The 27813-nt window shown below is 37.9% G+C and overlaps 1 protein-coding gene across 3 annotated transcripts in view; it reads left to right on the forward strand.

The window, feature by feature from the left end:
* Positions 1-27813, forward strand: part of PRKCI (protein kinase C iota) — a 42678-nt gene that overhangs the window by 10120 nt on the left and 4745 nt on the right. The window contains exons 2-15 of one of the 3 annotated variants that reach the window (XM_032225486.1): positions 3433-3554; positions 8551-8640; positions 10557-10607; positions 13369-13454; positions 15411-15551; positions 16719-16764; positions 17987-18045; positions 18219-18392; positions 19254-19351; positions 20350-20436; positions 21366-21501; positions 22825-22912; positions 26164-26289; positions 26781-26860. In XM_032225486.1, the coding sequence (XP_032081377.1) occupies positions 3433-3554; positions 8551-8640; positions 10557-10607; positions 13369-13454; positions 15411-15551; positions 16719-16764; positions 17987-18045; positions 18219-18392; positions 19254-19351; positions 20350-20436; positions 21366-21501; positions 22825-22912; positions 26164-26289; positions 26781-26860 (1384 nt within the window). Of the gene's footprint in view, positions 1-3432; positions 3555-8550; positions 8700-10556; positions 10608-13368; positions 13455-15410; positions 15552-16718; positions 16765-17986; positions 18046-18218; positions 18393-19253; positions 19352-20349; positions 20437-21365; positions 21502-22824; positions 22913-26163; positions 26290-26780; positions 26861-27813 lie in introns of those variants that run through there. The other 2 variants (XM_032225487.1, XM_032225488.1) reach the window with 2 other exon arrangements.

Genomic DNA, 27813 nt, shown 5'->3' on the forward strand with positions numbered 1-27813 from the left:
TAATGCAGTATTGCAGGCTCTGTCCACATTGCCAGGAGTTCAATTCCTTCGATCCTGACCTCTCAAGATTGATTCAATCTTCTTTCCTTCCGAGGTTGGTAAAATGAGGACCCAGATTATTGGGGGCAATATGCTGACTCTGTAAACCTATTAGAAAGGGCTGTAAAGCCCTGTGAAGTGGTATATAAGTCTAAACAGCTATTACTATTTAAATGTCTGGTGAACTTTATACATTTCAGGGTGATTGTTAAAAACACTGATTGAACAATAATGTTCAATAATGTAGATAAGTGGTTTTGTTCTCTCTGATGCTCTGTTAACTTTTATGTTAATGTTAAAAGTTAATGTTTCTGCAGCTGAGTATTACATGTGGAGTTTAAATGAGTCAGAGGGAGTTGTTTCATGGTCTGGCATAAACAGGTTAGCTAACTGGAATTATACTTAGTCACAATTAAGGTGTCATGCCTGTAAAAGGTTGATGAATACCTTTTCTTTACTCTCTCTCTCTGTCCAATTTATTTTTAAGAGGAAAAACCAAAGTAGACTAGCCTTTAATCGCAGAACAGTATTTCTGGAATTATGTTTTAAACATGGGCAGTAGTTGATGAAGAAAAAGAAGAATATTAAAGTTAATTAAGATTAATGACATTTGAAAAACAGTGTGGGTTTTTTTCTATCTAGAAAATATTATTGAACGTTGTGCTTCTGAAGATCTTTAAAGAGATTAATTTTCTTATTTATAATAGGTTATTCTCTTTAACTTGAACAAGGAATTTGAAGTTTCTTTCATGAAGGAAATGTTTTTAGCATGTTCAGATTTGACTGTAGGCCTGTAAATTGTTTGTATAACCATGAACGGCCTTTCTTCGCCTAACTCCTTTTTCCTTGCTTGTTTTTGTTGGCAAGAATAAGCTTTTCTGTGACTAAATTCTAATATATGGCTACAAAAGTGCAGAAACAATGGTGTAGTTTAGGGACAAATATCAAGCGGTTTTTTTATATTAGGAATTGAATGAAGATTCACCGAGATACTGTTGAGGGAAAGAAGGAATTTAATTCACCAATATGTCTAAACAGCTAGTGGAAAGAGTCTTCCAGATGCAATTAAATGTATTGCTATTGAGAAGACAAAGTACAGGTAGTCCTTGACTTATAACATTTCATCTAGTGATCCTTCAAAGTTAAAATGCCAGTGAAAACAGTGACCTATGACCATTCTTCATGCTTGCAACCATTGCAGCATTCCCACCGTCACATGATTAAAATTTGAATGCTTGGCAACTGACCCATATTTACGACGATTGGGATGACCTATATTTATGATGATTGCGATGTGTGTGTGTGTGTGTGTGTGTGTGTGTGTGTCATGTCATCCCATTTTGCAACCTCCTTTTGACAAGCAAAGTCAACGGGGAAGCCTGGTTCACTTAGCAACCGTGTTACTAACTGAACTACTGCAGTGATTCACTTAACAACTGTGGCAAGGCAGGTCGTAAAATGGGGCAAAATTCACTTAAAAATGCTTTGCTTAGCAACAGGAATATTAGGCTCAACTGTGGTCGTTAAGTCCTGGTGTTTTTATTGCATTATCTGTTGGCTAAGAATTATGAAGAATGTGAATAGCTAGGCCATAAATATGTTGGTTTTATCCTACTTTTATTGATGATGAGTTCATCAATAATGAAGCTTCCGGAAACTTCACCGTAAATGCCGTAGAACCAAATTTATCTTCTCGTACGGTTGAGCCTTTTATTACACAGGGCTTTTCAGTAATGATGGTGATTCACGTTTAAAAGAGTCCTAGCCAGAAGAATTCATTGAGGAGTGGCCTATTGTAGAAATATTTCTAAACTCTTCTTATGCCCTTGTTTAATTTAACAAAAAAACCAAAACCTCTTAACAACGTAATCACAATGGGGATCACGCTCTCATCACTTTTTTTTAAATTAGATTACTGCAGTGCATTTTGTATGGGGATGCCTTTGAAACCTCCCTGGAGGCAGCGGTTATTGCAAAAGGCAGTTAGTGGCTGATGTTAACCAACCAAGAGCCATAATTTGCCCCTCAGTCCCTGTTCTGGTTATTTAGCCCTTTGGAACGAGCTCCCTGTTGAGATCCGGACCCTTACTACCCTCCAGGCCTTCCGCAAAGCCACCAAGTCCTGGCTGTTCCAGCAGGCTGGGGGGAGCTGAGAAGCATCTACCTCCATAGAAATTGTGAATGTTGGTTTTGTTTTTAATATGTTGTCTTTGTCTTGTTCCCCCCTTTCCCTTGTCTTTTGTGAGCCCCCCGGAGTCCTCCGGGAGTGGGCGGCATACAAGACAAATAAATAATAATAATAATAATAATAATAATAATAATAATTTGTAGGGGTCACTCAGCAATGCAGAGTGCTGTTTTGGGGCTCAATCCCTTACCGCTCTAAGGTCCATGCAGAACCCACCTTTTAGTCTATTCCAATAAATTCTTCCTAGAAAGAGTTTTAGGTCATGCCCACTTTCATAAAGGGAGAGGAACGAAGACCCAGAATTGTTTCTCGGTTGCTTTTCTCTCCTTGCCCTTTAGCTGTGATGGTGAGCCTATGGCATGTGTGCCAGAGTTTGCATACAGAGCTCTTTCTGTGGGCACGTCAGCCGTTGCCCCAGCCCTGCTCCACTGCGCATGCGCGCACACCTCCACTGGGGAGCTGGTTTTTGGGTCTCTGCCATGCATGCATGGGGGCAGGAGGCATGCAGGGGAGGGGCACACGCATGCATGAGGGGGTGGGGTACATGTGCATGCTTGCATTGCATTTTGGGGCATCACACAGTATCCCTGCGCCTAGTTTTGGCTTCCAGGTTGTTGCAGAAGGCCTTCCAGGTGTGTTTGTGTGTTTGCGCGCACACATTGCATTATTGGTGTGGCCGCACATGGACGTTGTCACATGCACGCGCTTTTGGCACACAACAACAAAAAGGTTAGCCATCACCGGCCTATAGAATTAAGACTGGCTCCATTTTGTCCCAAAGATGCTTTTTCAGGAGGCAACTCAACTTCCTTGTTTTTTCTTTGAAGACATTTCACTTCTCATCCAAGAAACTTCTTCAGCTTTGACAGGATAGTGGAGAATGGAAGGATTTATATTCCTTGCGGATAGCAAAGAAAAAAAGGAAGAAAGATTTAACTGTTCTGCATGCTTTTGATGATTGTTTTCTAAACTACCACAAGTCTGCTTTGATTTGGAGATATATAAAAGGAATGGATAAATAAATCTTGTATACACTTTGTTTCCAGAGAAAGTAGAGGCTCATGCACATTTAAATCGGCATGAAGTTGTTTTGAACATACAGGCAGTTGCATGTAAATTTATCAATTAGGAGCAAATAAAATAGATACAATTACAAATGGATGTTCAGTTCTGAATTAATAGTCTATTCATTGTATTCTTTTCAGGGACATTATGATAACTTATTTTGAGCCTTCTATCTCCTTTGAGGGACTATGTAATGAAGTTCGAGACATGTGCGCCTTCGATAATGAACAGTTATTCACTATGAAATGGATTGACGAAGAAGGTAAGTACAAAGAAAAACTATTTCATAAATTATTAGCGTGTTCCATCAAGTGCCTCTGTAACTTTCTGCAGTGCTGTAAAAAGTCCCAGAGGCACTTTGTGGTTTTGGTCTTGACTCTAGATTCAAATTTATAATAGTATAGGGGTTATCAAATGATAGTTGCATTGCTTTAGGTTTCATGACGGTTGTATGGATAACTCTTTTTATGTTTGAAATGAGAAAAGAATATTAGAATTTAGGCTTCCCTGTTTCACAGATCCTTAATTTTCTTATCCTGCCTTAGTTTATTTTCAAATTACGTGGGAAATAAATTGAAAAAGACTACAGTAATTGTTGTAGGACATGTGGAAATTTATATTTCTCTTGTTCCTCTCAAATGCTTTTGATTGCATCTTACTGCATTTCCAGTTGATTCATAGAAAAAAGATTGTCCTACAGGCTGGCCAAAAACTCCAAAGGTAATTAGGTCACATAGCTGGTCAAGTTCAGTTGAGTAAAAATATAAGACATTAACTGTGGAAAGAAATGCAAATAAAATTATTGAACTGGAAAGTGGCAAGACAAGTTCTTTATTATATTTCATTCCAAGTAACCTGCAGTAGTAAACTTCCTGATATTTAATCTTAATTCAGAATACTGGAGAGGGAATCTTAACTTCCTGATATTTAATCTTAATTCAGAATACCGGAGAAGGAATCTTAACTTCCTGATATTTAATCTTAATTCAGAATACTGGAGAGGGAATCTTAAAAGTAAATAATATTCAGGTAGTCCTTGACTTACAACATTCATTTAGTGACCATTTGAACTTACAATGGCATTGAAAAAAGTGACTTAGGAGAATTTTTACATTTCTGACCATTTCAGCCTTATAGGCATGTGAACAGAATTTATATCAGAGGTGGTATTCAGCCGATTTGGACCGGTTTGCCTGAACCAGTAGCAGAAATCGTGGGTGGGCCCGCTCACCTGCCCTGGCTCTATGACATCCTATTTAGGCACGTTTTTAAAGCTGGGAGCATGCGCGGAAGGCACGTGCGCGAACAAAGCGCATCTGTGGAAGGCTGGGTGCATGCGTGGCAACAAACGTGTGGTAACAAAATGTGAAACCCACCTGATTTAGATGTTTGGCAACTGGCTCATATTTACAATAGTTGCAGTGTCCCAGGATCATATGAGCATCTTCTGACAAGCAAAGTTAATGGGGGAACCAGGTTAAATTTAATAGTCATTTTACAAACTTAACACTTACAGCGATTAACAACTCTGGCAAGAAAGGTCGTAAAATGGGGCAAAATTCACTTAACAACTATCTTGCTTAGCGGTGGAAATTTTGAGTTTAGTTGTGGTTGTAAGTTGAGGATTTACCTGTACTGCATTTAATTGTTTAAAAGGTATAGTGAGTTAGAGATATGAATAAATGGCTTGCTGCCCACTTCCAGCAATCTAATTCTAGATCTGCATTATTGGGGGGGGGTTCTGTCTACTGACGCTTATTCAATGAATATATTATAGAGTTAGAAATCCAGTTTTAGCTATTTCAGTATTTAACCCTTTTTCCAGCTACTTACATGATGATAGCAGGAAGGACTTTGTGGCGACGGTTAGGTAAAACAGGAAAGTTTTAAACTTTGGCATGCATAGAAGTATTGTTAAAGAAAATAAACATTAATTCCAGGAGGATTATAGGCATTAAATGCCCTCAAGGCATATTTGGGAACATGCTTCTTGGATTAGCATTGTATTTTTTTAAAAATTGCTCTGTAGTTTTGCTTGAAGAAGAACAGGTTTGTTCTCTAAACAAGGCCTAATAAAAGTTCTTTTTTGTAAAAAATAAAATAAAATCTGCAATTATGTTAGGTGCTTCAGTGTGTGCATTAGCTGGCCTTTCTAAGAGCTGCAAAGAAGGAAATGTAATCCTTGAATTTTGAATGGTTAACCTTTCAAATGAATATGCAAATAAATGCTTGTTTAAAAGCAGGATCCAATTGGATATGTTGAAAGGAAAGTATAGGTCTACCCTCATCAAACAAACAAAAAACCCCACTAACTAACACCCAAAATAAACAAAGGAAACAAAATGTTTAACTTCCACAAAATATTTGGTTTGTTTCTGCTTAGCTCATGAAATCTGGCAGAATGGACATGCTTTTAGATCTCTTTATGCAACAATATCACTCTGTGAGACTTGTGGACTTCTTTGTATCAGTGTCTGCTCTGAGGAACTTCATTACCACTGAGGTTCAGAGGGCATTTATCTTTCTGTCCTTCTTCAAGGCCCTAAATGGGTTGATTCTTCCTCTTTGGGCCAGGCCATGGGAGGACCCCTGTGTAGAATGTAAACCAGGGGTGAAATCCAGGGGTGAAATCCAGCAGGCTCTGACAGTTTTTGGAGAACCAGTAGCAGAAATTTTGAGTAGTTCGGAGAACCGGTAGCGGAAATTTTGAGAACCAACAAATGCCACTTCTGGCTGGCCCCAGAGTAGGGTGGGAATGGAGATTTTGCAGTATCTTTCCCCTGCCATGCCCACCAAGCCACACCATACCCACCAAGCAACGCCCACAGAACTGGTAGTAAAAAATTTTGAATTTCATCACTGATGTAAACCCCTTGGATGTTTGGGTTGATATCAGTTGTTTTTGTTGTTGTTGTTACTACAATGACTCCATTGTTGTATTTTTAAAAATTATTTTATACATCCTTTTATTTTTTTAAAAAGATCACTTTTTATTATCATCTTTTTTCAAACTGTAAGTTATTGAGATTTGCTTTTGCAAATTAAGCAGCCATATAAACCTAAGTACAGGTAGTTCTTAGTTAGCAGTGGCAATTTGGGCTAGAATTTTAATCACCAAGCCAGTGGTTCTCAACCTTTTCTTCACCAATGACCCCCTTTTTAAATACCTTTTGTAGCCATGGACCATAGCCACTAACCCCCAAGATTTAACTCAGAAGTTAACCTCAAGATGTAACTCACTCCCCACCATCCAGTCAGAGTTGAAGAAGGTTCTCGGATGAGAAGCGAAACGTTTTCAAAGAAAAACAAGGAAGTCCAGTTGCCTCTTGAAAAAAAAACAAACACCTTTGGGACAACCATGACCTGGATGACTGAGAATCTCCATAGACACTTAACTCAAAAATTTCAATTATAACATTTGTTCAAGCTTTTGTGGACCCCCTGTGATGACATTGCCTTCCCTAAGGGTCTGCGGACCACAGGTTGAGAACCACTACACTAAGCAATGGTTGCAAAGCATAACATCTTGTAACTGCACTACTTAGTGATGGCAGCTCTGGTACCTTTGGTTGCCATTACTAAGTGAATCCTAGAATAGAATAGAACTCAACTCAACTCTTTATTGTCCAAGTGTGACTGGATTTGGATTTTTTGGATTTTATTAATATTTGTAGGCCGCCCTTTTCCCTGAGGGGACTCAGGGCGGCTCACATAAAATCGGGGAGGGGGAATACAGACGTTAAGATAGAGACATATAATAAAATAGTCAACAACATACATTCATCATTCGGGAGGGGTAACTATCCTTGTCCCCAGGCCTGACGGGCGAGCCAGTTCTTAAGGGCTATGCGGAAGGCCTGGACGGTGGAGAGGGTGCGAATCTCTACGGGGAGCTCGTTCCAAAGGGTCGGGGCTACTACTGAGAAGTGGACACACAAGGAATTTGTGTTCTGTGCATAAGCTCTGAGTGTACATAAAAGATGTGTAAACGATAAATCATGATCATAGTCATCATAAATACATTCGTCATGAATCATAAGATACAACACTTCGTAATAAGGGCCTCCTGCTGGCTTCCTCATAGACTCTGTTTCCCAGAAGCCAGCAGTGAAGGTTGCAAATGGCAGCTATATGACTGGCATTCTGGAATGTTGTAACTGATCTGGGTGTCTGGATTGCATCATGTGAATGCTGATTTGCTGTGATAGGCAGAACTTCAAAGACCATAAATTCTAGCTGTTCAAATTACAGCTGGTAGCACAAGCATTCCAGAGAATAAGATGTAAGACATTGTTGGTCAAAAATAGTGACGAGAAAAAGAGCAAGAAAGTAATTATTATGATGAAGAAATATATGCTTCAAATATATGTTGAAGTACGACAAAGTATTCTTAAAAATTAAGGAATAAAGACAGTAAAAAATACTGACAATTCAAAAAGTCAATTAAATTAAAATAATTTAATAAAAAAAGTGTTATGCTTTATGATTTCTTTCCAAGCCAGAAATGAATTAAGGAAAGAGATTTAGGTCCATCTTTTGGAAGGCTAACTTTCCAAGGACCAAACAGGTCCGAATGTGGCATAAGAGGGGAAGCTGCCAGAGAAAGAATTAAGTTCAAAAATGCACAGGGACTGTGGAGAAAAACAGAATTAAAAGTTCATCACCAGTACTTACCATATGGTAAATATTCCTGAAAAGAAGGCTTGCTGGCAAGAGAGATTGCTGATCACTGAAGAATGAATCATGTGATCTTTTTGATGGATTTTTCATACATAATTTCATGCCCATCTTGTGAAACTGATAAAACGGAAACATTAATATAGCTCTGAGAATTCCTAAAAACTTCCTACAAAAAAAAAATAGTGCTGTCATGAGAAGCTCTCATAGAAATATGCAGTCTGTCACATTAATCAATTTATAAAACAAATAGGTTGGTGCACATTTATTTTATTCAGAAATAAGGGTGTGTATTGAAATAAACAATCTAGTATTGAAGGACAATATTTCTAAAATAAATACTTCATAAGTTTCCTTGTTTAAGTTGTGCAATTACCCTATGAAATTGCAACATTGAGAACGTTAAAGTATATTGGTGGAACTTATGCTTTTTTCAATGTTTCTGGAAAAAAACAATTTAAAAACATCTTGATTTAAATTTAGTTGTATCACCAAAGCTTCTGGCAATCTGGATTGTGGCAGGGCATATATGTGGTTAAGTAAAAATAACTAAACTTGAAATATCTCTTTTTATTTTTTAGGAGATCCATGTACTGTTTCTTCCCAGCTGGAACTGGAAGAGGCTTTTCGTCTATATGAATTAAATAAGGATTCTGAACTTCTAATACATGGTAACATGGTATAATCTCATTCTTCCACCTGTGTCTCTCCAAAGATTAGAGAGATGGAGGTGAATATTGTGGAACAGGTAGATAATTCTTTCCAGAATAGAAAACAGTTTTAACGAAGTGGAGATGGTTGAAACTGTTTTCTCTTTAGCAATAATTCTAGATTCATCTATCTTTGTAATGGAATGGTAGTAGACAGAACAATATGTGCAATTCCTTAGTGCTACTATGATTACTAATTTTATTGGATGAACGTGTTCTGACACAGCCTTAGCAGAACCAAGAAAGAGACTTCTTGTCCCGAAAAAACCCTCTTTATTTAACTACTGTGAATTCATGGCATTCACCCACAGGAAAGTCCTGGCAATAACCTTCCAAGGGTTAATTGCAATAACAGACCTTATCAGTCTTGGATAATTGCCAGGCCAAGAGCTTCCAGTTGCAAAGCTGTAAATTAATTCCTGTCCCGCTTCTATTTATTCCCCAGCCAGGGAGGGGCCATTCAGCGTCCACGGGTGCCTTTCTTCCTGAGTCATCCCCTGTTCCTGAGTTGTTCTCTCTCCTGACAGCTCTGCCCATAGACACATCTGGAACAGGCCCAGCTGTTGTTCTTCCCCACGTATCTCCAAAGGCAGTTGGGAAATGTCAGATGTTTCTGGCTCTATCTCTGCTTCCATCTATCAGAGCCTTTCCCCAGACTCCAGGACTGGTTCAAGTTCCTCCCCAACCTAGTCTGCCGCCAGCTCTGCTGGCAGCTGGCAGGGCTACAACAGAAGCTATATAATAACTCAGATAGATTCTTTAAAAAGGAATACTGGAGATTGCTACTTGAAATGTTGCATTGTATATGTTTTAGTCTAGAGCAGACATAGGTATTTTATATCCCCTGGGCCACATTTGGCCCTTTGGCTATCCCTGTCCAGCCCACATGGATTGCTTTTAGTTTGAAGGTGACTTTTAAAAAATATAATATGTGAATGCGTGCGTGAATATGTGAATGCATGAACGCCTATGCATCTTTATAGCCTTATTGGTTCCTCCCTCCAGAACTATCCCAGTTACTCATGCGATCCCCTGGGAAAATTAATTGTCCATTCTTGGTCCAGATCAATGGCCTTCAAACTTGAGATATCCGAGGAACCCTTTTCAATGTGAGAAATCAGTGTACAATCAGTGTATAATCCACTGATAAATCATTTCATATAATACATTTTATTAAGCAAAAGGTTACAATAATACATTTCACACAGTGTGAACAGAAGTTGTCATGTTGAACCCTTGGATGATTCTCACAGAACCTTCCAGGAAACACAGTATAATACTATCTAGTCTAGAGGGATGTAAATCTAGATACTGTAAAGTTTTAAATTAGTTTTTCAGATGATTTTTCAGTTCTCTCTAGGGCACAGGTGTCAAACTCGATCGTGTCACGGGCTGGATTGTGACGTATCGCAATATGTTTTGCCTTTGTAGAGCTGGAGTGGGCATGGCCTGTGCATGATGTATCTAACCTACGGGTCGCCAGTTTGATAGGCTTGCTCTAAGGGGAAAAACTGATTTAGGTTAAAACATAGTTACATAAATCATCTCACAAAGCATGAAAATTTCATCCTGTTTAACGATGCATCAAATCCTGAGTTGTGCTGGCGCAGCGCTTAGAATGCATTAGTGCATGCTGACCCTGCCCACTGCCAGGAGTTTAATCTTGACAGGCTCAAGGTTGACTCAGCCTTCCAGCCTTCCGAGGTTGGTAAAATGAGGACCCAGATTGTTGGGGGCAATATGTTGACTCTGTAAACCGCTTAGAGAGGGCTGTAAACATGATGAGGCGGTATATAAATCTAACGGCTATGTTATTATTGTTGCTTCCAACATCTTTGAGTTAATGACTAATCTAATATTACTACTTTCCTCTCTAGTGTTTCCTTGTGTACCAGAAAGGCCAGGAATGCCATGTCCAGGGGAAGATAGTAAGTATATTAAAGTTAATAAGTAACACAGCCATATCATTTAAATTGATAGAGCTTTTGTAAATGGAATGTATGACAGCATTATTCTTATAAATTGAAACTACTTATTTTAAATGGAAAGAAAAAAGTGGATAAAAAATAAACAGGTATTCCTCAACTTATGACTGTTTGAAATTACAATGGCCATCGTAAAACGTCACGCCATACTCAAACATATCTGAGGACACATGACTGCATTTTGCTGCTTGGCAACTAGCTTGTATTTATGTGATTTGCTATGTATTTTGTTGGTTTCTGGCAAAAAAAATGCCCATTTGGGAAGATGGATTTGCTTAACAAACGAGTGATTTGCTTAATAACTGTGGGTTTCGGACTTAAAACTGCATGATTTGGATTTAATGATTGCATGATTCATTGAATGAGCATTGTAACAACAGTCAAATACATTGGTGTCTCAACTTACAACCACAGACTTCCAATCTGAATATGGTGATAAGTTAAGGACTACCAGTAGTATATAATAGGTTGTCCCCACCCCCCGTCCCCTCCCCAATCTAACAGAAACACTGAATTTCTTATTACATCTATTTTCAGGCTTTAGTACAATTCTGAGTGATAAATTGGGATAGGAGAGAGTATCCTATCCTATAAAAAGCAACAGCTGTAGTTATAAAATAGCTCTGACCTATTTATAATTGAGAAATTTCAGTGCTTTTAAATGCACCCATTTCAGAAAGCACATTTTTTTTTAGAGGTGATTTTTTTTTCTGAATCTACCTTTAAACATACCTAATGGTCAAACTCTTTAATGTAAAAAGGCCCGTATGTTGTTAGATACAAAGCTGGTTCAAAAACATTTTTCTGGCTTTCCTACTGATAACCATGTGAAACTTCTGTTTAGCTGAGCTTGTGGAACTTCTGTTGGCTAGAAAGAAGATAGTAATAGCCATATTTCGGCATCCAGATATCCTTTGGACATTTTCCTGAAGCACAAGCAAAAATGGGCATTTCACTTTCTCATAAATTGGAATATGATACCTGAATACACACAGTCCTTGACTTACAACCAGTTGCTTAGGACTGTTCAAGGTTAACTATGTCTCCAGAACACCATCCCCTAATAGCCATGTGAACACTTCTTGGGTGCTTGGCAAAAGCTCACCTTTATAACCATTTGCAATGTCCTTCGGCTTTGTAGCTACAATTGGTGATTGCTGTGTTCACTTAATGAATGTTGTAAAATTGGTTCAGATCGCTTGATGCTTTGACTTAATGACTTAGAACCTACGACCATAATTCCAGGCTCAATTACAGTCATAAGTTGAGGATTGCCTATATTTGAACCATGCTATATATGATGCAATGCTCCTGGAAACTCCAAGGAACTTTTTTTGTTTTGTTTTGCATTTTCGTACAGCACATTTTCTCAAAGTTGATTGGTAATAAGTGATCCCAATTGAGATGAGCTATTATATTTGCTACTGGCTGGTATTTGTTACTGTCTGGTGAATTCTGGGAGTTGAAGTCCACAGGTCTTATAATGGCCAGGGTCGGACACAGAGGTAGGTTGTTACTGGTTCGCACCGGTTTGGGCGAACCGGTAGTGGAAATGGCGACTGGGTTGCTGAACCAGTAGGGATGGCAGGCTCGCCACACCCCCGAACCGGTTCCCCCATCGACGTGGCATGGTTTATTTTGGCATTTTTAAATGTTCTGTGCATGTGCAGACCTATTTACAGGCTACTGCGCATGTGTGCAGAGCACACGCAAAGCGCGCACACACCAACCGGCAGTAATGCTGACAGGAACCACCCCTAGTTGTACACCCCTCCTTTAGACCTTCTGACATCATGCAACTACTGCATTTTCTATACACCAGTGTTGTTATGGGGGTGGAGATTAGCTAATGTGAGGAGATGTTTCTCTATGGATGAATACCCCACTCTTGGTGTAAAATAGAATAATAATGGGGCAAGGATGCATCCTTGTTTAAATTAGTTTCCAGTTCATATGTTTCTGAGAGATACCATATTAAGTTACACTTTCCCATGAGACTGGTATTGTGACTTTGGGTTTCTGCAGTAAAGATTTTCCTAGATATTAGGTGGAAATCCTGCTTAAAATCAAAGAAGGTAGTGTACAAACCTGTTTTAGGTTATTGTTTTTGAATCAGATGATTAAAGTATTAACTGATGTATAAAGTGGATGGACCTGATCCAAAGCCTACTTGCTTTTCTGCCAAGATAAACTCCTAAAATATTATCTGAGCAGTGCGGTGGCCTAGAGGTGAAGATTCTCACCTCCTACTCGGAAGGTTGAGAGTTCAATCCTAGGCAGCGACAGACGTTTCTCTATCAGAGTGCAAAGAGAAAATATCTGCTGCAAACTCTTCGTAGGCGTCGGGAAGGGCATCAGGCCAGGAACAGCTCAACTCCATTCAATTTCCTGACTCCAGCCCGAATCAAGAGACGATAATTGTAAAAAGAGAAAAAAAACCCTCCTAAAATATTATCTGAGCCTTTTAAGCTAGCTATAATTTTTTTTTTTAAAACCATTGTTAATGAGGACACTGTTTTCAGTATATCTGTTCTATTTTTTTAGTATTACATGTAAATTGTTCTCATTTGCCTGACTTGTTCAGTCTTTGTGACAACAAAATTTGATTCTTGCAGTTCTTGAACAAGGGCTCAGCTTAACTACGTACAGCTTTGTCTGTTTGTCATAATTACTAGATTAAGTTAATTTATTTATTTCTCCTTAGAATCTATTTATCGAAGGGGTGCACGGAGATGGAGAAAGCTCTATTGTGCAAATGGTCATACGTTTCAAGCCAAGCGTTTTAACAGGGTAAGTGCATTGCTGCTTTCACTTTTCAAAATTGGACTTTGATCTTTTGTGGTGTCAGATAACTATTTCCTTTTATTTAAGTACTGGTGCTAAGAAAATAGACTTTAAAAGCTCAAATTGACTTTATCAGCTTTTAACCCAGAATTTATTTACATTCACTATAATACATCTTTATCAATAAGCATTTTTATTTTTGATAACATTTCAATTTTCAAACAACGACATTACGTACTTCCAAATTATCCTATGTCCTTAAAAGGGAAGAAATACCTTGCAACTATTTCTGAAGAATTAAAGGATCTACTCTTCCACTGGTCTGAACACATATACCGGAAATTATTGTGTAGACTATAGTTGTCCTTAGCAGCTGTAAACCACAAAACAGGGGTGGGAAATGAATTTTCTCAAGGGGCCACATGAGAAACTCGAACTGTGGTGGAGGGCCAAACGAACAGGCTGAACTTAATTCTACGCAATATTAATTTGACCCCTTTATACAAAGCAGAAACTTATATGGTTTTCATTAGATGCTACTGCTAAGAATACATGCCACATCTTATTTACATTTGATTTCTAATTTCCCGTTGATCTCAAACGGCCGGGTAGGGACAGCCAAAGGGCCGGATGTGGCCCAGGGGCTGTAAAATGCCCAGGTCTGCCATGAAGGATTGCGGCAACTAAAAAACATACAATGCTTTGGAAGTATAAAACTGCTTCATGTACCGTGATTGCATTTGGGTTGCTTCATTGTTCATGCTGTTTGCTCCCGCCTTTGCAACAGGAGCAAGCAAATCAGGAAGATTTTTAGTAATATTTTTTTGAAATTTATCCCTAGCATGGTTATATCTCAATTAAAAAACACAATAGTCAAATGAATTGAACGTATACTTGAACATCATAAGCTGGGAACCATAAGTCCTGCAGGTCTTTTGGGTTTTGATGCAATGCTGTCTGTCTGGAAATTAAATTATGTAAACATATTTCTAAACCAGTGGTAGTCAACCTGGTCCCTACCGCCCACTAGTGGGCGTTCCAACTTTCATGGTGGGCGGTAGGGGTTTGCTGTAACTCTGCTTTATAAATTTTATAAAGTAAAGTTACTTCCCTATTTTATAAATCACCATTACTGTGGAACTGGTGGGCGGTTAGAAAATTTTACTACTAACAGAGATACAAAAGTGGGCGTAGGTATAAAAAGGTTGACTACCCCTGTTCTAAACTATACTCCACTTTGTTTTACTGTTTGTTTGGCATGGTGTTAAAAACATAATCATTGTTGTATATGATTATGACAGTAATGAAAGTGTAAATCTGACATTGTGGTTCATTCAACAAATTGTCCTTTCTCATATTAAAATTAATTTAATGTACTTTTTAATGATTAATTTTTCATCAACAATGCACTAAGTACTAACTATGCAATGTCAGTAATTCCTTTGTCCACTTACAGATACTAGATTTATGTATCAGCAATTTTTCCTTTTCTCCTTTTGCTTGTTCATCCACATCATCACCCTTTATTATTTTTGAAATGATTAATAAATATTTTAAAATCCTACTGTTAACCCAGCTATAGGTTTAAATACTATATGAATATATGGTACCAAATATATATTCTACATTATGTTTGGTACCAAACTATATTATATATAGTTTTAATTGGGGAAGCTATTGATATTTTTTGCAAACATTCAAAAATAATAGAAAACAAGCACTTGTAGAATATAGGATGTTAGCACAGCTTCAGAATATAAAGAAAACTATAACTTGGGAAAAAAATAGAAAATTAACTAAAAACAATACTTAATGTAGAACAAATATTAGGAGTAATAAAGAAGACTATTGGTTTGTTTCCTATGTAATAATTTACAAGTAAAGCAGAGAATAGGAATTAAGTGCAATTCCAGATTGAGAGCTGATATCCAGATACTATTTATGTTCTTTTTTTTTCCCTAGAGAGCTCATTGTGGCATCTGTACTGACCGAATATGGGGATTAGGGCGCCAGGGATATAAATGCATCAATTGTAAATTTCTAGTTCATAAAAAATGTCATAAACTTGTCACCAGAGTATGTGACCGTCATGCTATACCACCGGTAAGTAAAATCGATAGTTGTACTTCTCTCAAGTGTATATGTGTCTCCATGTATAGCAGTACACTGAATACATTAGTAAGAAATAATCAAGGCTTGAAATCTGTGTTTTTTGTTTTGTTTTGCCTGCCTACAAAAACCATATTTGTTGATTTTTCCTACATTATTAAAGCATTTTTATGTACATTGAACTATTTGAGTGAATTCATATAATACAATAGCAGAGTTGGAAGGGATCTTGGAGGTCTTGTAGTCCAACCCCCTGCCTGGGCAGGAAACCCTATACCGTTTCAGACAAATGGCTATCCAACATCTTCTTAAAGACTTCCAGTGTTGGGGCATTCACAATCTCTGGAGGCAAGCTGTTCCACTGATTAATTGTTCTAACTGTCAGGAAATTTCTCCTCAGTTCTAAGTTGCTTCTCTCCTGGATTAGTTTCCACCCATTGCTTCTTGTTCTACCCTCAGGTGCCTTGGAGAATAGTTTGACTCCCTCTTCTTTGTGGCAACCCCTGAGATATTGAAACACTGCTATCATGTCTCCTCTAGTCCTTCTTTCTATTAAACTAGACATACCCAGTTCCTGCAACCGTTCTTCATATGTTTTAGTTTCCAGTCCCCTAATCATCTTTTTTGCTCTTCTCTACACTCTTTTAGAGTCTCCACATCTTTTCTACATCGTGGTGACCAAAACTGAATGCAGTATTCCAAGTGTGGCCTTACCAAGGCATTATAAAGTGGCATTAACACTTCACATGATCTTGATTCTATCCCTCTGTTTATGTAGCTTAGAACTGTGTTGACTTTTTGGCAGCTGCTGCACACTGCTGGCTCATATTTAAATGGTTGTCCACTCGGACTCCAAGATCCCTTTCACAGTTACTACTGTTAAGCAAGGTACCACCTATACTGTACCTGTGCATTTCGTTTTTGTTGCCTAAATGTAGAACTTTATGTAGAAATCTCATCAGAGGGTTACTTTATTTTAACTAAACAATTTCTAATGAAGGCTCCATGCAGCTTGATCTCTTGCATGTTTTTTTCTGGTTTGCTTGGAAAATAGTGAAATTTATCCCAAAATAAAAACACTGCCTCTTTCCAGAAATGGTAGGTTATTGAAAACTTATGATCTTACATTTTCCCTTTTCCTTTCATTTATGTTTTTTGTAGGAGCTTATGGATCATTCCTCAGTGCATTCTGATAATAGCGAACCAGGTAATTGCACCATCACCCCCACCGTCACATGTTTACTGTCTATTTGCTTGGCAACCTATTCACACTTATCACCGATTATCAAATGCCTCATGCTCATGGGATCCCAATTTGAAACAACCTCTGCTGGACTACCCAGAAAGTCATGAGGAAGCCATCATGGAAGGTTGTGAGGTGCTGCCACTTACCGAGAGGACTTCCTCTGGTCTCTGGGAGCTGCCTCCTGAGGGGACCTGAACTCCTTTGGTGGGATGCAGAAATAGAGCTGCAATTGTGAAAAGTTTGGCTCCATTTCTGCACCCCACCAAAGGAGATACTTTTCATGAACCAACAAGAGCTGAATTCCTTTGATCAGAAGCTCTTGAAGCAAGCCCCTAGCAATGAAAGTAAGCTGAAATCCAAGCAGACAGTCAGCATGGTAAGGTAATGGTTGCGAAGGTCCTCAAAGCTGGTTGGGGAAGGCCCAACCCAGGCCATGCATGAGTGGATCTTCACTCAGGCTGAAACCTTTTTTGGATGTCTCTTCCATGCCTCTGGCATCTCGCATTCCTTACCTGCAACTCCGCTTAATGACCTATGTCAGGGGTCAGCAACCCACGGCTCTGGAGCCACATGTGGTTCTTTCATCCCTCTGTCGTGGCTCCCTGTCGCTGGTCAGCTCCACAATTGATAGGGCTTTCGGTTAGGACAGGTAGAGGAAAAAGGATGCTGCTCTAGAAGGAGAGACTCTATGGTGGGGGAACCAGACTTCCGTTCTGTTCCAGAATTGAACCGAGGGGAGGGGGATTCTGGTTAGGACCTTTGAGTGTTTAAGGTTGTCGACCCCTGACCTATATGATCGCTCAATAATTACAGTTGGTAATACCAGGATTGCAGTCTTGTCATGTGACGTCTCACTAAACGACTGTTTTACCGAACAATAGAGATTACTATTCCAACTATGGTTATAGGAGAAGGGCTACCTGTACCTGCAGTCATGGCAGCTTGCAGAGCATAAGTGTTACATGTGCCGAGTGACTGGTACCTATAATTACGTTTTGCACCAGCTGAAACATGCACGATTACGTTTTGCACCAGCTGAAACATGCAAATTACTCTTATGGGGTAGTGCCATGTAGATTAATTGCATTAAGCCAATCTACTTACCAGTTTTAACACAATCCTTCTACAAAGATTTGCATTTATCTGGAGATCTAAGTTTTTTTTAAATTTCTTTTCCTTTTAGTGATTCCATATCATCCTTCAAGCCATGAAAGTTTAGACCATGTTGGTGAAGAAAAGGAGGTACTCTTAATTCTTTTCTACTAAAATTGTTGGTCCCTTTGTAAGTCCGTAACTGAAAATGCCTTTAATTGGCAGTGTGGTGACCTTATCACAAATTAGTAGTAAGAACTATTGGCTATAAGAATGGTTCAGCATTGCATCCTCACTAATTAAAGGAATTTCTCTTCTTACAGGCCAAGAGTAGAGAAAGCGGCAAAGTATCTTCCAGTCTAGGTCTCCAAGATTTCGATTTACTTCGTGTTATAGGGAGAGGAAGTTATGCAAAAGTACTTTTAGTTCGGTTAAAGAAGACAGAGCGCATTTATGCCATGAAAGTTGTGAAAAAAGAACTAGTTAATGATGATGAGGTGAGTGATGCTTAACAATGTTTTTAATTGCTACATATTGCACGATCTCTTCGGTGATTTTATCCTCTGCCTTACCTGCTGAAATTATTCTATGACTGGGATCCAGTCAAATCCAGTGGAGTACCCTCTCTTTCTTGAATGGACAGCTACCTGGTGCCTTATGCCACTTCAGGGAGTTGGTATAGTTCTTAGAATAGGGAATTGTTTATCCAATGATTGTTTCACCTACAACATTTATTATGGGTAAGCCAGGGAAATGTTTAATGAAGCTGCCAGTAGATTAGACAGTTAATAGTTTCTTGAGATTTGTGATCAGATTTTGTTTCTTAAAGAGCTTCATTTCTGAACTCCTATTACACTTAACTATTTTTCCCATTAACAATAATGCTGGAAATGTTGTAAACAAGGCTGATTTTTAATAACAGGAGCACTTTAAAGTCAGAAACCATGGACATTCAAGTGTAGTTTCATTGCATTTTGTGATATATTCAACCTAAATATGCCCAATAATGCATAAACTTATTAGCAAATCTCAAGTCATCATGTGGTGTCAAGATATTTGATTGAATTCATTGATGGAATGCAGTGAAATAAGCACAGAGACTAAGAGCTGTGGGAAATGTAAGTTTTTTCACTTGATACGTAAAGTTGGAAACTTTAGACTCCTCAGTGGTGCCTTAGGAATTTATGAACAATTGCTGCTGGTGGACATGGAGAGTACATGATTTCCCACCTTGCTATTATAAGAGTAGATATCACTGCTTATCTCCGGTTCAATAATCAACTTTAGCTAACAGGTTTAAATAGCATTTCCCAGAAAATATTGCAAGACAAGAAGTATTCTGTGTGTCTTTGTTACAGGATATTGACTGGGTTCAAACAGAAAAGCATGTCTTTGAGCAAGCATCAAATCATCCTTTCCTTGTTGGTCTTCACTCATGTTTTCAGACAGAAAGCAGGTAAACTACACAATATGTTTTTTGCACATATTTTTCTATTCTTTTTATAAGAGATTGTTTATACTTTGGTAAAAAAAAATTTATTGCTTTCATTTTAAAAAATAATTATATCATTACTTATTTCCAAAAGTGATTTTCAGAAGAAAGATGATCAAACAAAGAAATCATCTACATAATTAAGAATATTATCACATAAAGCAACATACACAGGGTTTTTAAGATGGAAAGATGAGAATATATGTTTTACACACAAAAAAAACCTTTCAATAGCTGTAAGGATATATAAATTATGAAAAATATTATTTGACTATAGTCTTATAACAAGCTAACATAGGATAACTTGATAAGAATTCTGAATAGGTTTGAGTTTGTTTTTACATAATAATATTTGGAAATTTCAGCTATAGATTACGTGGATCTATGTAGAAAAATTTAAAAAATGGCTTTGAGTGTGGAAAAACTGATCCAAGAGTGATGATGTGAACAAAATAATGTAATATGTAAATGATCCTTTGAAAATACAACTTCCTATGTGGAACAGATGCAGCTCTTGATACTAGGATTAGAAATCCTGGTAAAACAGAGTGGAAAACAATTCCCCAAATAGGTTGCAACAAATTAATCTTTGTAATTTTCATATCTGCTGTCCTGCTCCCATACTTACATGATGATGATGAATAAATTCTCACTGAAATTATCTAAGGAAGACTTAATAAAAAGAAATAATTAGTCTTGAGGTGTTTAGGAATGCTTGGTGTTCTCCCTATCTTCTATTATTATCAAAAAACAAAAAAAAGAGGGAAATTTATAAATAAAGCACAGTGATATGAGGGAAAATCTTACAAATTGGTAAAGAATAAATATGCTTTACAACGAATAGCGAGGAAATCATATTGTGAGAATTATAATCGCTTAAGATTCATAAGTAATAAGTAGGTGAATGATGATAACCGGATACGTGAAAGTTATCCATTACATAATCTCTCTTTGTGATTTAGGCTATTTTTCGTTATCGAATATGTGAATGGAGGGGATCTCATGTTTCACATGCAGCGACAAAGGAAATTGCCAGAAGAGCATGCCAGGTTTGTGCTTCTTTGACGTGAATTTTGCAGACTAGTTAGAGAGAGAAAACAAATATATTTGAGTGCAGCATATTGTTTTTTTCCCGCTGGGTATCAGCATTTTTTCTTTTGTCTCCTTTTTCCGGGAGCTGAACGGCTCTGATCCCAGCACTGCCTTTTCTGTTTATTCTTTCCAGCTTGGCTGAGAAAGGGAGAACAATATCTCTCTCTACATATTCATATTTTTTTCCATATTAATTTTCCTTGCCTTTCCAAGGATATTTTTTTGAATTTGTCAAGAACCAGAGATTAATTTTCCCCAGACCCAGTGGATTCAGTTCCGCCTCAAAGAGTCTCCAAAAGTGTTAAAGAAGTGATAGTAAACTATTTAACATTTTTTGTCACTCAAAGCCAAAAAAAGTAACAATTACAGTTAATGTGGAATTAACAGTAATTACCACTGCTGCAGCTCTGTGCAATTATTGGTGCTCAACTGAAACATGGTGGTGTCTGGCTGGTACTGGTAATTATACCCATCTTCTTCCAGCTTCCTCAGATAACAGCATATAAAAAGCAGAACCTTAAAAAAAATGAGCAAGATGAACTGTAGAAGGAATCTTGGGCACAGAGGCTTGGCAGTGAGCCTGTTAGTAAGGATTAAATCCAGCTAAGCAAACAGCTGATCTGACATAAAACGGGGAAATTCATGGTGGTTTTGAACCACCTTTAGGTAGAAAGCAAATGTGTATCTTGCCCTGTTTCTGATTCAAAATATTCCATGGATCTTCCCATCCAATAGCTTGTTCAGGAGCAGTGTGATGCCACAGCCTAAAAAGGCGCGGTGAGAAGAAAAATTAAGTGTTTTCATTTTTTCTGGGAAAAATGACTTTGTAGGCAGGGATCTATCCACATTTTTGGAAGTGTATTTTAAAATGCTGGTTTCATTTTAGGTTTTACTCCGCAGAAATCAGTTTAGCTTTAAACTACCTTCATGAACGAGGAATAATTTATAGAGACTTGAAGCTGGACAATGTTTTGCTGGATTCTGAGGGACATATCAAGTTGACTGATTATGGCATGTGCAAGGTGAGAAGAAAAATAGCCACAGGTTGAAACTTTTTTTGGTGAATGCCTTTTGATCAGAAACTGCTAGTTTCAAAAGCTTAAAAATGATTAAAATGCAGTAAAACCTTGGATTTCTGCAGCTTCAATTAATGGGATAGAATGCAAAATTTTCCTCTGGACTTCTCTCCTTAAGTTATCACTGTTTGGTGTCAATAGTTGGTAATAGTTGGCATAATTTGTGTCTTTTATATCATTTGTGTAATGTTTTATTTATACCAATGTATGCCATTTGTATACATGGAATAGAAATGTCAACATTGGACAACACATTTTTTCAAAGGTTTTGCTTTCAGAAAAGCTTGGTGATAATAACAGGCCCCTTCAAACTCAACACAAATATAATTTCAGAATTACTACCAGAAGGAATCTTGAAAAATATGAAATTAACTTTTAATGACTATAACTCATTTAATTGCATAGTGTTTCTGACATGCTGCATGAGTTCAACGGGACTAAAATGTTTTGCTGCTGATTTTCGTTTGTACTTGGTGTCCGTTGCATCTCACTGCAGTGTCCAACAATAGTCAGCAATATTGATGGATTTCAGTTGCCCTGATACTGTTTTTTTCTTTGTGGCAACAACTTTTCACCATGTTCATCACCTAGATTTTCAAGAAAGAAGTACTATTGTGAATGCAGAAAATGAACATGTTGCACTTCATGGTCTTCTATGTTGTTACATCACATGCCACATTTTTCTGTTTTGGAACCAAATTCTTTTGGAATAACCATTTCTTTTTAACGTATTGCAACTTTAGATCTCTACAGATATTCCAGTTCTACAGTAGTTGTAGTTCAACAACAGCTCTATGTTTCCGTATGTTTTATGTGTGAGTAGTAGCCAATAGGTCATGAAGGGCATTGCCACTGTGTAAAAACAGAAGATTTCTGTAAAATGGTACATGATAGATTAAATTACAGGTTATTTTCATGATTAGCAATTCAAAATCCATAAGATTCATCCAAAAGTGTTCAGGAAGCAAAATCTTGGTACTCCAGTGTTATGTAATGTCATTAGTCACATGTACTATGTCAGTTAGATACATTTGGTTTAAGGATGTAGGTGTCCATATTGGGCAAGAAGGAGATTGAGTACAGATCATTAGGAATTTTGTTAGCATGACTTAGTTTTTTGCTTACAATAAGCAACCAGAATATCCATATCCTAGGTCTTGGCCTTACTAGAATGTAAGTTTATATTCCTTTATATTCCTAAAATGAATTGGAAGCAAAAGATATATTTGAACTGTGTAAGATATATTTTCCTTGTGTCTATTTTAAAAGGAAGGATTAAGACCTGGCGACACCACCAGCACTTTCTGTGGCACTCCTAATTATATTGCTCCCGAAATTTTACGTGGAGAAGATTATGGTAACGCTTACTATTTTTGTAAAATGTGTAGTTAATATCCTAAATAATTGAAACTTCAACCAAGCAAGTGTTGAACTTTCCGTGATTAGTCAATGCCATTCACTCTATCTCTTAATTTTAATCTTGCCGTCAAAAAATAAAATATACTTTTCAGAAAAATACATTTTGATCCTGCTTTTAGTTATCAATTACATTTATATCTCACTTTTATACTAGAAGCTCAAAGCAATGTACATGACTCCTATTTTTTTCTTCATAATACCCTTGTAGGATGGTTTCACCTGATTCTGACAAATTCTGTGGAATCTTCTGTAGCTAATTCTTACTAATTCAGTTTTCAAAATCAACATCAAGTTGTATTGTTTTATCTTTCTCTTTAGATTCCAAGATATTTATATTCTGGTGTCTTCTGTAATCCATGTGGCCAGAGTTGTGTTAAGTTGTATTTATAAATAAATTTGCTTAAATAACAGTGCACAAACCATGTATTTATTGAACATGTTGAGACAACATTCTTTTTTGGAAAAAGTAATAAAATACTAGGATTACTAGCTCTTATAAAAGAGACTTTCTAATCATTATAATGACAGTATAGTCCCTTTCCTGTGAAAGAACCATTTACATTGGTTGCCACCAGTGGAATCAACTTTGCCTAATAAAGATATACGGAAGTGAATGCTCAATCAAAATAAAAGTTTATGGGTCTCAGAAAAGGAGTTGTCTATTGTAATGAAACTGAAAGGCTTACTAAACAGCTCAATACAGGTAATCCCCGGGTTACGAGCGTTTCAATAGTGAACGTTTGAAGTTACACCAGTGGTCCCCAACCTTGGCAACTTTAAGACCTGTGGACTTCAATTCCAAGAGTTCCTCAGCCAGCAAAGCTGGCTGAGGAACTCTGGGAGTTGAAGTCCACAAGTCTTAAAGTTGCCAAGGTTGGGGACCACTGAGTTACACAATAAGTGCACCCTAGCGTTTGTGAACAAGGAAAAACTACAAATCTTGCAGCACCATGGCAGTTGTTCGCCATTACGAATAACCAACTACTCTGCAGCATTTGTCCTGTATATTGCCTTCTGAAGGCATTGAAGGCAGAAATGGAGCTTCTGAGGTACAGATCTGCCCCTCAGAAGCCCCGTTCAGGCATCCAGGGGCCTCGTCCGGCATGTTGTCAGCCAAAATGGAGCTTCTAGGGGCTGGATCTTGGGGTGGGGGAGGGCTTGGGTGGTCTTAGGCAGGTGGTTTGCTCCATCTGTAGCCTTCCCCCCCCATGGTTGTTCCCACCCTGAAATACCTCATGTGCACTTAACAAGCCTTGCATTTAACTAGCAAATGCATGGGCAAAAGGAGGGAGCAATCCAATTCAAGTACGAGATTCACTTACACGAATCCTCGGGCATGAAATTGGCAGGCTCCATTTCATTCGTAACTCGAGGACTACCTGTACATAGTTGGGAAGATAGTGTACATATGAGGAATATACAGCATTGTGATTTGGGATTGCTTGGCTGCCTCCAAATCTAGGTAGCTCCTGGTCATTTAGGCAACAGTGCATTCTCAATTGTAACCACTATATTTTATAGGAGATTGCCATATAAGTCTGTGAGCTGAAACTTAAATAAACATGGATCATTTCATAGAGAAAGTGAAAGTTGGCTCTGTTCAGTAATGTCAAGAACCAGAATTGCTTCGTACCGTATATACTCGAGTATAGGCCGACCCGAATATAAGCCGAGGCACCTAATTTTACCACAAAAAACTGGAAAAGTTATTGACTCGAGTATAAGCCTAGGGTGGGAAATGCAGCAGCTACTGGTAAATTTCAAAAATAAAAATAGATACCAATAATGTTTTTGAATATTTATTTCAAAGAAAAACAGTAAACTAGCGGTGTATTCAATGAAATACTTCACTCACCTCATGATGCTGATGTCCCGCTGTGATGATGATGTCCCGTGCAGCCGCGGGAGCGATGTCCCGCCTCCTATGACACACGGCACAGTGATTCCTATCATTGGATCACTGTACCAGAGGAGGTGGGACATCGCTATGTGGCTGCTTGCCATAACAAGGAGGAGGTGGGACATCGTTGCAGAGCGGCAGGAGGGGGAGGAAGGGGAATCATAAGACAGCCCTGCATTACATTAGAACGTGAGGAGGGGGGATGGTGCGGTGCGCGCTGCGCGGCAAACTGACACAGAGGGAGGGGAAACTCACAGGGGCACTGGGCCATTCACGAGTGTCACCCAGCGGCATGGCCCCGCCCCTTTTTCTCCTCCATTTCGGGCAAATTTTTCACTGACTCGAGTATAAGCCGAGGCGGCTTTTTTCAGCCCAAAAAGTGGGCTGAAAAACTAGGCTTATACTCGAGTATATACAGTATATAGTTTCTTGAACCAGAATCTCTTTCTCTATTAATGGAACTTAAATGAAGCTCTGGTCATAACAACTACATACAGGGTTATGGATAATTCTAAAAATGCACATATTTTCTACTGTCATTGTAAGCCTTTATGCCCTAAAATTTTATTACATTAGGCAAAGAGAAGCATATTCAGCCTTTTACTGAATTCAACTAAACTCAGTTTAGGAATAAAGACATACCCAGTATGTGAATCAACACAGTGCATGTTAAAATAAAGTCAGAAGTCAGATTCCGTTTTATTGGGGAAATCCAGCCATTGTTTTACTGTCACTTAACCACTGTCTAATCAGACAACGATTAAGTCATAATATGGCTTATTTGGGGACATTTTATGAACTCAGAAGTTGCATTTGTTAACTTAAGTTTAACATGTTATATAAACCCAGTTTATCTTTAATGAAGTAACATGTAGGCTTAGTTGTCAAAATAAATATGTTGCTGTACTATGCTATTTCAGATGATAGGTAAGGGAAAAAAACATCCATTTAAAAATACTTTTTTGTGTATAAAATAGCTTTGTTGACAAGAACGCTGGGCTAAAACATCTGCTGCCATATATTTTTCATTTTATGTTTAATTGTGTGGGGAATATCTTCTATTAAAGTAGAATTAGGTTTTCTCAGAATTTTTGAGAGATCCAGAAAATTGATGGATGAGTTTAGAAAATGTTGAAATTCTTTAAGCATGTATGTTACTTCAAAATCCTTGTAATCAGGTTCAAGCTCTTAATATAGCGATATTTATTGCATTATCATAATTTTTAAAGTAAATAGGTTGATTGGATTACGCTCCTTAATGTGTTATATTGTCTTCCTCTAACTCTTAGGATTTAGTGTGGACTGGTGGGCTTTAGGTGTCCTGATGTTTGAAATGATGGCGGGAAGATCTCCGTTCGATATTGTTGGAAGTTCTGATAATCCTGATCAAAATACAGAAGATTACCTCTTCCAAGGTTAGTTAAGTCTAAATGGCTAGTAGTCAATGAAGAAAAATCACTTACATGCTAAAACTGAAAAAGTGTAGCAGATCTTGCCTTTTGATTTCCATTTCCATTCATGTTTGCTGAAAATATATGTATAATTACATCATATACTTAAAACACTATGGGAGATGCAAGTAAATTATTTGTTGCTGGGGAAAAAACCTGCGTTCCACAGAAAGCAACATAGAAATTAATTAAAAATTAATAAAAAGGTATTGTGTGGCATAAAAAAAAGTCTGGTTCAGCAGAACAAATAGATAGGAAAGATTACAGTATTGTTCTCGTTGAAAGAAGGCAGTGGAAACCCCCTTTCATAATATTGCCGAAAAATCCCTACAAGTTGTGTCCATGATGTCACCAGAAATTACACTCAGTTTGAAGGGGACTTTGACTCCAGTCCCCAGAGATATGTTGAGAATGCTAATTGTTGAAATTTCAGTGTCCCTAATTATTTCTTCTAGTTATTCTGGAGAAGCAAATCCGTATCCCACGGTCCCTGTCTGTGAAGGCAGCAAGTGTTCTAAAAAGCTTTTTGAACAAGGTGAGAGTTTGTGCCATACATAGTTTGAAGACGCCACGGTTAAATATACATCTTGCAGTTACAAAGTTGAGAAAGAAGCCTTTGGAATGATCAAAGCCAGTTTCTTATGAGATCAGCTTAAAAGTATTTGCCCAGAGTTTTCATTTTATTTTAGTCTGGGTTTGTTTGCAGTCAAAACTCACTAGTGGAATCTGCTCCCAATGCAAACATACTTAAGACTTTACCTTTAATTCTGAGTTTGACCTTGCATGGGTGATTTGTGTTTAATGGTGTCAAGTAGAAGGGTTCCAATGAAAGCTTCCTCTCCTGCATGCTGTGACGATGGAAGAAATTTGTCTTTGATCTTAGTTTTTAATTATTTATCTAGGCAAGGCATCGGTTAGAGAGGCCTCCGGAACCATTTTGATAGCATCACCTATTTCTCTGCAGGAGAAATACACTATTTTAGAGAAGAGATCTTGGAAATATTAAAGTGGGAATGGCCAGCGTATACAGGTAGATTTGCAGGATTGAGGTTTAAGGTCTCTGGGTACTTGTACCATTTCCTAAATTGATGCATTTCTACATAAAGTAGTAATTAATTGGCATGTTAGCATTAAAGATGCATAGTTTTAAAAGAAGACTCAAGCTAAAAAATGAGACATCTATCATTTATATCAGTAATTATAAAAGGATAATGAAAAGCTATACAAGATCTCCCCTTTGCAGAAATTGAAATTTTTCCACATTCTTTTAAAAGGAACACTACCATATTTTTCGGAGTATAAGACGCACTCTTTTCCCTCAAAAAAGAGGGTGAAAATCTGGGCGTCTCATATATTGAATACAGCATTTTTGGCCTCCCGAAACCCACCCCCTTTGCAAAAATGGCTGTGCATAGCCTTTAGGAGGCTTCTAGAGTGCTCCTGGGGGCTGAGTCCTTGGGAGAAGGGCGGCATATAAATCCAATAAAC

This window comes from Thamnophis elegans, chromosome 10 (assembly GCF_009769535.1).
Source record: "Thamnophis elegans isolate rThaEle1 chromosome 10, rThaEle1.pri, whole genome shotgun sequence".
Taxonomy (NCBI): Eukaryota; Metazoa; Chordata; class Lepidosauria; order Squamata; family Colubridae; genus Thamnophis; species Thamnophis elegans.